The sequence below is a fragment of the Bufo gargarizans genome, unplaced genomic scaffold (genome assembly GCF_014858855.1).
Source record: "Bufo gargarizans isolate SCDJY-AF-19 unplaced genomic scaffold, ASM1485885v1 original_scaffold_1615_pilon, whole genome shotgun sequence".
In the NCBI taxonomy this organism is placed as follows: Eukaryota; Metazoa; Chordata; class Amphibia; order Anura; family Bufonidae; genus Bufo; species Bufo gargarizans.
In genome coordinates, this window is record NW_025334434.1 from 65,062 (window position 1) to 78,677 (window position 13,616).

Here is a 13,616-nt window from a genome sequence, read left to right on the forward strand (position 1 = left end):
CAGTTATCAGCCACTCCGCCGAGGCAGCGAATGCAGGATCCCCCCCACTACAGCACAGACAGCACCAAGGAGCGGGCACCCCCTCCGTGCCAGATACAGCAGCAGTCACATGACTGGATGGTGCCTGGGTAAGGAAGGGTTAAGGTGTGCTCAGACATGTGACCTGAATTCCTTTGTCCCAGCTCCAGATCTGAGAGGGATGTGGGGGTGGGGGAGGCTTTGTCTGTCCTCACAGCTGTCCTCCTGCTACAATGTGTCGGAGCCCAGCTGCTGCCCGGACCTCGGCCCAGCCTCCGCTCCATCATTAGCTCCAGACCTCACCCCCTGCTGCAACAGACGCTGCCGCCACCGCAGCCAGACAGCATGACAGTCAGACTGACCGGGAGCGCAATGTGATCAATGTTTACACAAAGCAGAAGTGTAAGGACCCGCGATCTCCCAGCCCCAATTACCTGCGCCGATCCCCAGCCCCATGCCCAATTACCTGCGCCGATCCCCAGCCCCATGCCCAATTACCTGCGCCGATCCCCAGCCCCATGCCCAATTACCTGCGCCGATCCCCAGCCCCATGCCCAATTACCTGCGCCGATCCCCAGCCCCATGCCCAATTACCTGCGCCGATCCCCAGCCCCATGCCCCGCTACCTGCGCCGATCCCCAGCCCCATGCCCAATCACCTGCGCCGATCCCCAGCCCCATGCCCAATCACCTGCGCCGATCCCCAGCCCCATGCCCAATCACCTGCGCCGATCCCCAGCCCCATGCCCAATCACCTGCGCCGATCCCCAGCCCCATGCCCAATCACCTGCGCCGATCCCCAGCCCCATGCCCAATCACCTGCGCCGATCCCCAGCCCCAATCACCTGCGCCGATCCCCAGCCCCATGCCCAATCACCTGCGCCGATCCCCAGCCCCATGCCCAATCACCTGCGCCGATCCCCAGCCCCATGCCCAATCACCTGCGCCGATCCCCAGCCCCATGCCCAATCACCTGCGCCGATCCCCAGCCCCATGCCCAATCACCTGCGCCGCTCCCCAGCCCCGCTACACGCGCCGATCCCCAGCCCCGCTACACGCGCCGATCCCCAGCCCCGCTACACGCGCCGATCCCCAGCCCCGCTACACGCGCCGATCCCCAGCCCCGCTACACGCACAGATCCCCAGCCCCGCTACACGCACAGATCCCCAGCCCCGCTACACGCACAGATCCCCAGCCCTGCGCCCAATTACCTGCACCGATCCCCAGCCCAATTACCTGCAGTTACCTCTATGTACAGTAACCCCCCGCACTGCCAGTCCATGCACAGTAACCCCCCGCACTGCCAGTCTATGCACAGTAACCCCTCCCACTGCCAGTCTATGCACAGTAACCCCTCCCACTGCCAGTCTATGCACAGTAACCCCTCCCACTGCCAGTCTATGCACAGTAACCCCTCCCACTGCCAGTCTATGCACAGTAACCCCTCCCACTGCCAGTCTATGCACAGTAACCCCTCCCACTGCCAGTCTATGCACAGTAACCCCTCCCACTGCCAGTCTATGCACAGTAACCCCTCCCACTGCCAGTCGATGTACAGTAACACCCCGCACTGCCAGTCTATGCACAGTAACCCCTCCCACTGCCAGTCTATGCACAGTAACCCCTCCCACTGCCAGTCTATGCACAGTAACCCCTCCCACTGCCAGTCTATGCACAGTAACCCCCCGAACTGCCAGTGCACATCAAAATTTCATTTTTTGCCAAAATCACCCAGCCCTAGTTCAAGGATACATTAGTGAAAGCATAGACATGCCCACGCACATATATACACCGACCTACCTATCCACACACAAAGGTAAGTGTATCCAATCAGTAGGGAGGTGAAGCCGCTCGGACGCACACCTACGTGTGGACCCGCATCCCCAAGGGGAAGTGCATGACTGTATGAGGAGCTGACACGTATTAAAGGGAATGTATAAAATATGGATGGTAAAAATAATCATAAAAGGGAGAAAAGGATAAGATATAATGATCATTTCTATACGTAGCCATATGGGTCTCATTCATTTAACACGTGTCATGCTTTTTTGCCTGTGCCGTCTTCAGAGGCCGCACCGTCCTGCGCAGAGGGGAACCGAGGGTTAAGAAGCCTTTACCCCAAGGACAGACGTCGTCAGCTTCCCAACACCCTAGGAAATGCCAACAACATATGATAAGCGGCGGTCCCATCTCTGGAACCTGCTCCTATCTCCAAAAAGGAACGCCGCGCAGCCGCCTCTCCATTCACCGATATGGGACAGCATTCGGCTATTTCTGAAACTGCCATAGCGGTGAAGGATGGGTAGCCGTGCAGGCTTCACTTTGGGGCCGCACATGGGGAGAAGATCCTAGCGATAAGCCATCAATGTCAGATGGCAATGCCCCTCAAACCGATCAATTCATGGACTTCGTCAAGAAGAGGACCACCTCCCTCTCAAGGACCGGGGGCTTTGTATTGGACACCTCTCTGGGGTCAGTAACCTCTGGCACTCCAGCCACTGTGACACTACAACTCCCAGGAGGTTGGACGCTCTACTCTGCCCTACAGTCCTCAGGCCATATTCACATGTAGAAGTTACGGCATGCGTATTCGCCACGCTTTTCAATAGGGCTGCAGTTTTTACAGGTGAAACATGTAAATGTGCTTCACCTATAAGAACTTGACGTTGGGTGCGATTCCGCCCTTACTAGACCTGTCCCATCACCGTCCTCCGACGAATCTCAGGTATATATATATATATATATATATATACACATATACACATACACATCCTCTCCATAGGGCAGAACCTGAGATTTATACACACACAGGGACCCACCAGGGTCAGGTGCAGAATATGGAAGGTGGCAGCGCTCCCGCAGAATATATACTACACCATAAGGTGGTGCCCCAATCTCTACACTGCATCCATGCCACGACAACCCCCATACTACAAAATCGACAGACTGGGCAGTGACGGAACCAGTCACCCATAGCAAGCAAAACAGCAAGTGGCACAGCCCTGGTGCCATGGAGGAAGATGGCAGCTGGAATGTAGGGCTGCTGTATGTATTTCTATTTGCCATGCGGAGGGGACGGGGCTGCACCTTTATCCAACATGGCAGCACTTCACCCGGGGCTTGGCATCCCTGGCACAGGACCTTCACTGCTACAAAGGAGGAGGAGGATCTGGACCCAATTCAAGCAAGTCACAAATCAAACGCCGTCTATTGCACAACAGGCATATTAATAGCAGCAGGACGGCCACCCACAGCGCGGCACCACACAGGACACCCAGAAACCGGGCAGTCAGCGGAGAATGACCCCCCCGCGATGTGTGAATAAACCCCTGTCAGTGCCATGTGATCAAAAACCGCCCAGCAAAACCATCGTCCTGCTGCGGTTTGGGCCGTGTGGTCTTCACAGGCAAAAGGCTTTTACCATTTCACCTATAAAGGGCACGAGGCACTGACGGCCGGAGTCACTGCGCTCTTGGGGTCCATTCACACATCCGCAATTTCGTTGCGCATTTTGCGGAATGGAATTGCGGACCCATTCATTTCTATATGGAATTGCGGACCTGCACTTCCGTTCCCGAAAAAAAATAGAACATGTCCTATTCTTGGGCACAATTGCAGACAAGATTAGGCATATTCTATTAGTGCCGGCGATGTGCGGATCCGCATAAAAGACACAGATGTGTGAATGGACCCCTAACCACAGGTCTGACCACGTCCACACGACAATTCCCTGGAAGGATGAGGGCGACATGTCGGCCAAACGCTCACCTTGAACCTCTTGTCCTGCAGAACCTTCTTAATGGCCACGAGCTCCCCTGAGTCGCAGAGTTTGGCCTGATAGACCACACCGAAGGAGCCATTGCCGATCACCTTGGTGTCTGTGTAGCTGACCTCCTGCTGCCGGTCCGGACCCTGACCCGGGGTGGCCACCACAGTGGTGACTTTGCTGCCATCCTTGTCTCCTGGTAAAAAAACAAAACAAACACAAAGTTAGAAATGAACGTCTGGAATCAAGGCTCCGATTAACCATGTATTATAACATCTCGTGCTGCGTCTGATGAGGTCCCGCAGGGTGTGTGGCCCCTGTACTATAGGACATACAGCATCTACACTACTGCGGTAAACTACATCTCCATCACACGGAACAGACACAACACCAAAGGGAAACCATCAGAATGGAGGCAACTGGAGCAGAAGACACAACAGCAGAACTTGGGACTACAGCTCTGGATGTGAACGGAGCATAATGTAAAAGATGTATAAAGTGACAACACTGCATGGAAACATAAAACGCAGACACAGCCTGAATAGCTGCTGGCCGACAACTACTACTCTTATCATACATATGCATCCACCGCTCGGCACGTGCGAGGGGGTAAACCGATGTCGGACCCCTCTCCTGGGTGCAGATGAAGGAGCAGTGACCCCCTGACACCTCTGGGTGCTGCCCCTTGTACCCCATCTGACCAAATCAAAGCGTCGGATTCTGGAAAAGCAATACGACAACCAATATGGCTGCACTGGTTACTACTTGGTTGTCACTCTCAGGAACTAGTGGAGACCATGGTAAATGAGGTGGCAGAAGAGGAGGGCGGTGTGCCCGGGTAAGGCAGCACAGACTTCTGCCGCTGCGTGGTCTTACCTCGTCTGGTGCTTATTAGCCTCAGATCTGTTCCTTGCTCAGCCATAAATAGCCTCGTCTGCCCTGCGCGGCTGGAAAATACCGCCACACCGACTGCAAAGTCAGCTCGCTAATGACATGAAGCTGCGTTATGTAAGAGCATAGCCGGCGGACACAAAGGGTTACCAGCGGAGGGGCTAAGATCAGCAATCACCACCTAATCCGATCCTCAGAAGGAAGGCAAGCAGAAGAACCCCGCAGCAAACCAGCAGGTAAAGGGCGGTGCAAAAGATCACCAACAGCACTAGATTACAGGACTCTGCTTGCTGTCAGTGAATAGGAGCATTCTTCTTTACATCCGGAGGCTGGAATCTAACAACTCCTTTACCCATGAATGACTGAGGAGGGAGTCCTGCGGAGGAGCTCCTTAAGGGGGCTCATCAGAATGGTATTGAAAAACAACAACGGGCTAGAAAAGGATGAGCCATCATTGGCCTCCACCGATCCCCTGCCGCCACTCTCCACTTCCTGCACCAGGAGATGCCGCCATGCCGCCCACCCAAATTCCGACTTTTTTTTAAACATCACTGCAGAAATCCCATTAAAGGGGTGTCAGATGACAAAGTGTCCCCAGCGATCAGCTGTAGACTGTGGGGTAACCTGCAGCACCACCACAGGTGACATTGTGCGCCCGTCACCGCGCAGCGAGGGGTGTAATGTGCGCCCGTCACCGCGCAGCGAGGGGTGTAATGTGCGCCCGCCACCGTGCAGCGAGGGGTGTAATGTGCGCCCGTCACCGCGCAGCGAGGGGTGTAATGTGCGCCAGTCACCGCGCAGCGAGGGGTGTAATGTGTGTTTTAGAAAACAGGGTAGGGGGGATTTACTATCCAAAAACATACCCGTAAATACAGGCGCTGCACCCAGGCGTATATACCGGTAAATACAGGCGCTGCACCCAGGCGTATATACCGGTAAATACAGGCGCTGCACCCAGGCGTATATACCGGTAAATACAGGCGCTGCACCCAGGCGTATATACCGGTAAATACAGGCGCTGCACCCAGGCGTATATACCGGTAAATACAGGCGGGGCACAGTGTTGTGGGATCAGAGGCTCCTGGTATATGACATCTCTGTGGTACTGATGGGCACACACAAAGCAGTGGCGGCACTGGTGGCACCAAGCAGGCACTTCGGTGGGATGAGTTGCAGCGAGTCTTACAAGTCTCTGGACATATCTTACCCGGCTGCAGTGGAGAAAGTGTCTGCCGTCAGGCCGCATTCCTGAGCAGTGGTCCTGTGTAATGAAAACAGGAAGGAGAGCAGGAGGCTCCGCAGCAGGACTACTACCCCATCAGATCCGCCATCACAGGTCAACATCAAATCTGTATCAGCAGCGTACAAAGCTGGACCCCATATATTAAATCGATGAGACTCACAGGGGCCCCATTGTCTGAATATTTCTGCCCGATATGAAGACACGGCAATAAATTGTAAAAGTGGCCAGATGGTGCGCCTAACATATCAATATTACTGGACGGTGGAGAAGCACTTTATTCATTCATCTTCCCGGGCTGGAGGCTGACAATGTCCCAAGTGTCGCCATAAACCAACAGATGTCTTGCTGATAATCACGGCACTGGTCACTAGAAACAGTCAGTAAGAGCCCCTAACAGCTTCGCTGAGCTCTCAGGATGCAGACACTGAACAAGCAGGGAATGCTGGGAGATCAGCAGCTCCGGCACTTTTGGCAACAGGACGTGCTCAGTCCATTGATATCGAGCAGCATATTCTGCACAGTGAGGCTCAGATTATTGAGACCTACCCCTGGCCTGGGGCTGACGTGTTCTTACCGCTACATGGCCGATGTACGGACAGAGCAGTCATCGTCTCCACACGCCATGCGGCAGAACGCTGTCCACTGCTCCCCGTTATCAGCCATTACAGGCTGGGGGACGTAGAGCTGCCCCTATAACTCCGGTGTGGAGAACCTCTGGTTGTTCAGCCATTTGATTCTGGGGTAAGTCTAAATATGATGCATATACAGGGGCCGCGCTCCGAGCCGTCTCCACATATACGGGGGGCGCGCTCCGAGCCGTCTCCACATATACGGGGGGCGCGCTCCGAGCAGTCTCTACATATACGGGGGCCGCCCTCCGAGCCGTCTCTACATATACGGGGGCCGCCCTCCGAGCCGTCTCTACATATACGGGGGCCGCCCTCCGAGCAGTCTCCACATATACGGGGGGCGCGCTCCGAGCCGTCTCCACATATACGGGGGGCGCGCTCCGAGCCGTCTCCACATATACGGGGGGCGCGCTCCGAGCCGTCTCCACATATACGGGGGGCGCGCTCCGAGCCGTCTCCACATATACGGGGGGCCGCGCTCCGAGCCGTCTCCACATATACGGGGGGCCGCGCTCCGAGCCGTCTCCACATATACGGGGGGCCGCGCTCCGAGCAGTCTCCACATATACGGGGGGGCCGCGCTCCGAGCAGTCTCCACATATACGGGGGGCCGCGCTCCGAGCAGTCTCCACATATACGGGGGCGGCGCTCCGAGCCGTCTCCACATATACGGGGGCGGCGCTCCGAGCCGTCTCCACATATACGGGGGCCGCCCTCCGAGCCGTCTCCACATATACGGGGGCCGCCCTCCGAGCCGTCTCCACATATACGGGGGCGGCGTTCCGAGCCGTCTCCACATATACGGCGGCCGCCCTCCGAGCAGTCTCCACATATACGGGGGCCGCGCTCCGAGCCGTCTCCACATATACGGGGGCCGCGCTCCGAGCCGTCTCCACATATACAGGGGCCACGATCTGACCCTTCTCCACATATACAGGGGCCGCGCTCCGAGCCGTCTCCACATATACGGGGGCCGCTCTCCGAGCGTTCTCTACATACGAGGGCTCCGCTCTGACAGTTCCCAGACTCCATCCTTGAACCCGGAGCTATGGCTGCAGATTACCGGGTAATATTTAACTGCGATAATGGATTCATTACCAGTGGGTGAAGGGTGACATGGGGGGGTGGGCATTAATGAGACCACGTCACATGCCTGGGGCCACACAGGTACAGTCTGGACTGCAACCTTCAATCATGGAGCCCAGGAGGCCTCAGTCTTGGGGGAGTCCCTGCAGAAACCAGGGGAGAATGGCACAGACTAACACAACTACACCCATCATCAACTCTGGGATTCTTAGTCAGAGCTGATGGGTCCGTTTCAATGTTTCACTACAAGCTGAACACAAGTGTCTCCTCTGATACATTGTAACGGACCCAGCAGCTGTGTGAGCCACTTACAGTTTGACTGTAAGTGGTTTCCATTCACTGACGTGAACAGTGATTTTAAGGGTGTATTACATCTGCCGATCTTCGAAGTAACACTCGTTAGCGGTCATCTGGCAGTGTAATACTGCCGACGATTACCCGACGGCTCGTTCATCAGCAATCCAAATCTTTACACAGATTAAAAAATCCTCGTTTGCTGGCGGCAGAATGTGGTGTGTAATAACGATCTGCTGCCGGCAAACAACTAGTCAGTATAGGGACGAGCGATCCCTGCGCCCTACACTGTGGAGGAGATCGCTGCATGTAATAGCAGCGGTCTCCTCCTCTAACGAGCAGGCGAGAAGCGGGAAGGAACGCCTCCCTCCTGCAGAATAGGGCTGTGTAATACACAAAGAAGATTAGAAAGACCGAGACGCTCCCCTTATATCGCTCCAGCACTATTATAACGTTACAGGGTTCAGGGGTTACTGGCCCTATAAAATTACAGCCACACCTGCACCCCAATACTCACTCATCCCGCAATAGGGCCCAGGCAGTAAATACTTGTGTCAGTCCTTACTGTAGTTGTAGCATTCTGTTCCTGCTTTAAAAGGGCCATGTTGAACAGATCGATAGACCTCCATCACACAGGGCAATATGGCCGAGCACAGAACAAGAAGATGAATATATAAACGTGCAATAAACCCAGAAATGTCCATTGGTCACAATGCCAGGGAGAGCGGTGCCTGGTGCCCAGCACATTGACCTAAAGCCAGCTGTGGCCCCTGGCCCCTCAGAGGTGACGCTTTCCATCCCGGCAGTCGCCACCTCTGCACCACACACAAGAAACGAGTCCAACCTCTGCGGCCAATAGAAAACCTCTGACGGACAAATGTGCAGGAGGGCGAGCGAGGCGTCACCCATCTGTGCCTCGGCACGCCAGCACAGCCCTGGAAATCCAACAGGTGCTGCAGCGCCCGCTGCCCTACACATGCCTCCGGGCCTGGCACAGGACAAAACCATGCAGCGCGCCGGCCTCAGCAAGAGCAGAGCTGCAGGACAGGTCATGACCTATTCATCTAATGGTGGGTCCATAGCAGGTAACGGGGGCCGCTCCAGCCCCACAGAAGGTCTGCCCCCGTGGACACCTCCATACAAGAAGTGAAGGAATTTTCAGGGTGGCATTAACCCTTTCAGAGGAGGTTTACGAGCTCCACACGAGGATAGGATCAGACGAGCCTCACTGCCCTGCGGAGGTGGGCGCAGACAGCATTGGCCCCCAGGACAGAAATGTACGTGGGCCCGGGCACAAATCTGCGGATTACCACCGTTGGCGCTCATGGGCAAGTTCTGGAGGACTACAAACAGAGCGGACTAGAAGGAAGCGCCATCATTTATTTCATGGTGGGCCCTGTATGGCTCCGCACAAGGGTAAAGACGCCTTCCCTGGTCAGACAGTCTGGTCGCTATGGGCTGATAGAGGCACGAGGTTCAGCAGGACTCAAATCACATGACAAGCTATACCAGCATGAGGGGTAAAGGGTACTGCCGATAATAATGACCCCATGTATGAAACCATCACACCCCTGTACTAAGGAGTCAATACCCCGGGAAGCTTTCACCTCTCCATTATGGAGTCCAAATGCCCTCGCGTCTGCTGAACTCCACCTCTGCTCATGCACTGTTTGTGACACGCAGTAAAGCGCTCCCTGCTCCAACACATAGCGGTAATAGAGAATGCGCCAAACAGCGTCACGACTCCAGAGGACAAATGTCAAACTCATCAAGAGCAGAAGAGGAGACATCACTAGACAGAGGGGTGCACAGCGACACCACACATCTGTACACCCCTAACTGCAGACCATGGAAATGATCAACAGAATCCCAACCTTACAGGTTAAACGTGCAATGGAAGATACAAACCTAGACATTTTGTCAATGTATTATTTATCCTGTATTCTACTCCAGAGCTGCACTCGCTATTCTGCTGGTGCAGTCACTGTGTACATACATTACTTATCCTGTACTGATCCTGAGTTACATCCTGTATTATACTCCAGAGCTGCACTCACTATTCTGCTGGTGCAGTCACTGTGTACATACATTACTTATCCTGTACTGATCCTGAGTTACATCCTGTATTATACTCCAGAGCTGCACTCACTATTCTGCTGGTGCAGTCACTGTGTACATACATTACTTATCCTGTACTGATCCTGAGTTACATCCTGTATTATACTCCAGAGCTGCACTCACTATTCTGCTGGTGCAGTCACTGTGTACATACATTACTTATCCTGTACTGATCCTGAGTTACATCCTGTATTATACTCCAGAGCTTCACTCACTATTCTGCTGGTGCAGTCACTGTGTACATACATTACTTATCCTGTACTGATCCTGAGTTACATCCTGTATTATACTCCAGAGCTGCACTCGCTATTCTGCTGGTGCAGTCACTGTGTACATACATTACTTATCCTGTACTGATCCTGAGTTACATCCTGTATTATACCCCAGAGCTGCACTCACTATTCTGCTGGTGCAGTCATTGTGTACATACATTACTTATCCTGTACTGATCCTGAGTTACATCCTGTATTATACTCCAGAGCTGCACTCGCTATTCTGCTGGTGCAGTCACTGTGTACATACATTACCTATCCTGTACTGATCCTGAGTTACATCCTGTATTATACTCCAGAGCTGCAATCACTATTCTGCTGGTGCAGTCACTGTGTACATACATTACTTATCCTGTACTGATCCTGAGTTACATCCTGTATTATACTCCAGAGCTGCACTCGCTATTCTGCTGGTGCAGTCACTGTGTACATACATTACTTATCCTGTACTGATCCTGAGTTACATCCTGTATTATACTCCAGAGCTGCACTCACTATTCTGCTGGTGCAGTCACTGTGTACATACATTACTTATCCTGTACTGATCCTGAGTTACATCCTGTATTATACTCCAGAGCTGCACTCACTATTCTGCTGGTACAGTCACTGTGTACATACATTACTTATCCTGTACTGATCCTGAGTTACATCCTGTATTCTGCTCCAGAGCTGCACTCACTATTCTGCTGGTGCAGTCACTGTGTACATACATTACCTATCCTGTACTGATCCTGAGTTACATCCTGCGTTATACTCCAGAGCTGCACTCACTATTCAGTCACTGTACCTGCAGATCTTGCTCCGATGATTTGAGTATTTGCACCAGGCTCTGTGCACCCATTTGATATAGGAAAACTCTTCTGTCCAGCTTGCTGACTGTTTCCCCTTACTACTGATCTAGACTATGCATACAGTTCTGCTCAGGTGGACACGGTTTCATCAGCTCCCCAGTGACTTGGCCGAAAACAAGAAGCAATAAATGACACTCACACAATAATTTTAGGCACAACAGATGTAGCATCTAATGAAAGCGTTCCTCAGGGTTTCTCAACATTTCTAAGGAAAGCACCTCCTGCGTCAAAGGTGTGATCAAATACTGTACTGCAGGCTAAATGCACAGTGTGAGCGCCCCCTGGAGACCAGGCATGTAGCCTGCAGCACCGGAGACCACCTGGACCATGCACAGGTCTCCACGTTTTACATGGTAATAACCTTACATGACTCAAAGCTCATCAGTAACGGCCAAGTCACCTGAGACAGGAGTCAGCAGAGCGGTACGCCCCAGCGCTCACCCGCCAGTGCACATGTCCCAATCATCCGCCTGACTCATCACTCAGTGACGCGGTGTAATACGGCCCTCACGGGTTATAGAATCCTAAGGAGTGAGGTCACCACACGTCACATTCCTCCAGCAGCTCACACAGACTCCACCCGCTCATCATGTGCAGACCTGTGTCCACCAGCTGTGATCAGGCGCCAATCCTGCCTGCAGCCTCATCCTCCAGCGGCAGCGTATCCAGAGCTGCCGCCTCCTCCTCCTCCAGCGGCAGCGTATCCAGAGCTGCCGCTTCCTCCTCCTCCAGCGGCAGCGAATCCAGAGCTGCCGCCTCCTCCTCCTCCAGCGGCAGCGAATCCAGAGCTGCCGCCTCCTCCTCCTCATCCTCATCCTCCAGCGGCAGCGTATCCAGAGCTGCCGCCGCCTCCTCCTCCAGCGGCAGCGAATCCAGAGCTGCCGCCGCCTCCTCCTCCAGCGGCAGCGTATCCAGAGCTGCCGCCTCCTCCACCTCCAGCGGCAGCGTATCCAGAGCTGCCGCCTCCTCCACCTCCAGCGGCAGCGTATCCAGAGCTGCCGCCTCCTCCTCCTCCAGCGGCAGCGTATCCAGAGCTGCCGCCTCCTCCTCCTCCAGCGGCAGCGTATCCAGAGCTGCCGCCTCCTCCTCCTCCTCCTCCAGCGGCAGCGTATCCAGAGCTGCCGCCGCCTCCTCCTCCAGCGGCAGCGAATCCAGAGCTGCCGCCTCCTCATCCTCCAGCGGCAGCGTATCCAGAGCTGCCGCCGCCTCCTCCTCCAGCGGCAGCGAATCCAGAGCTGCCGCCTCCTCATCCTCCAGCGGCAGCGTATCCAGAGCTGCCGCCGCCTCCTCCTCCAGCGGCAGCGTATCCAGAGCTGCCGCCTCCTCCACCTCCAGCGGCAGCGTATCCAGAGCTGCCGCCGCCTCCTCCTCCAGCGGCAGCGTATCCAGAGCTGCCGCCTCCTCCTCCTCCAGCGGCAGCGTATCCAGAGCTGCCGCCTCCTCCTCCTCCTCCAGCGGCAGCGTATCCAGAGCTGCCGCCGCCTCCTCCTCCTCCTCCAGCGGCAGCGTATCCAGAGCTGCCGCCGCCTCCTCCTCATCCTCCAGCGTAGCCAGAGCTGCGGCCCCCTTCGCCTCCAGCAGCGTATCCAGAGCTGCGGCCCCCTTCGCCTCCAGCAGCGTATCCAGAGCTGCGGCCCCCTTCGCCTCCAGCAGCGTATCCAGAGCTGCGGCCCCCTCCGCCTCCAGCAGCGTATCCAGAGCTGCGGCCCCCTCCGCCTCCAGCAGCGTATCCAGAGCTGCGGCCCCCTCCGCCTCCAGCAGCGTATCCAGAGCTGCGGCCCCCTCCGCCTCCAGCAGCGTATCCAGAGCTGCGGCCCCCTCCGCCTCCAGCAGCGTATCCAGAGCTGCGGCCCCCTCCGCCTCCAGCAGCGTATCCAGAGCTGCGGCCCCCTCCGCCTCCAGCAGCGTATCCAGAGCTGCGGCCCCCTCCGCCTCCAGCAGCGTATCCAGAGCTGCGGCCCCCTCCGCTCCAGCAGCGTATCCAGAGCTGCGGCCCCCTCCGCCTCCAGCAGCGTATCCAGAGCTGCGGCCCCCTTCGCCTCCAGCAGCGTATCCAGAGCTGCGGCCCCCCTTCGCCTCCAGCAGCGTATCCAGAGCTGCGGCCCCCTTCGCCTCCAGCAGCGTATCCAGAGCTGCGGCCCCCTTCGCCTCCAGCAGCGTATCCAGAGCTGCGGCCCCCCTTCGCCTCCAGCAGCGTATCCAGAGCTGCGGCCCCCTTCGCCTCCAGCAGCGTATCCAGAGCTGCGGCCCCCTTCGCCTCCAGCAGCGTATCCAGAGCTGCGGCCCCCTTCGCCTCCAGCAGCGTATCCAGAGCTGCGGCCCCCTTCGCCTCCAGCAGCGTATCCAGAGCTGCGGCCCCCTTCGCCTCCAGCAGCGTATCCAGAGCTGCGGCCCCCTTCGCCTCCAGCAGCGTATCCAGAGCTGCGGCCCCCTTCGCCTCCAGCAGCG

At 55.9% G+C, this 13,616-nt stretch overlaps 1 protein-coding gene across 2 annotated transcripts in view; it reads right to left on the bottom strand.

Annotated features, from left to right (window-relative positions):
* LOC122923432 (glycogen synthase kinase-3 beta) overlaps window positions 1-13,616 on the bottom strand; it is a 72,419-nt gene that overhangs the window by 43,359 nt on the left and 15,444 nt on the right. For both annotated transcript variants that reach the window (XM_044274242.1, XM_044274243.1), the window contains exon 2: window positions 3,787-3,980. In XM_044274242.1, the coding sequence (XP_044130177.1) occupies window positions 3,787-3,980 (194 nt within the window). The remainder of the gene's footprint in view (window positions 1-3,786; window positions 3,981-13,616) is intronic.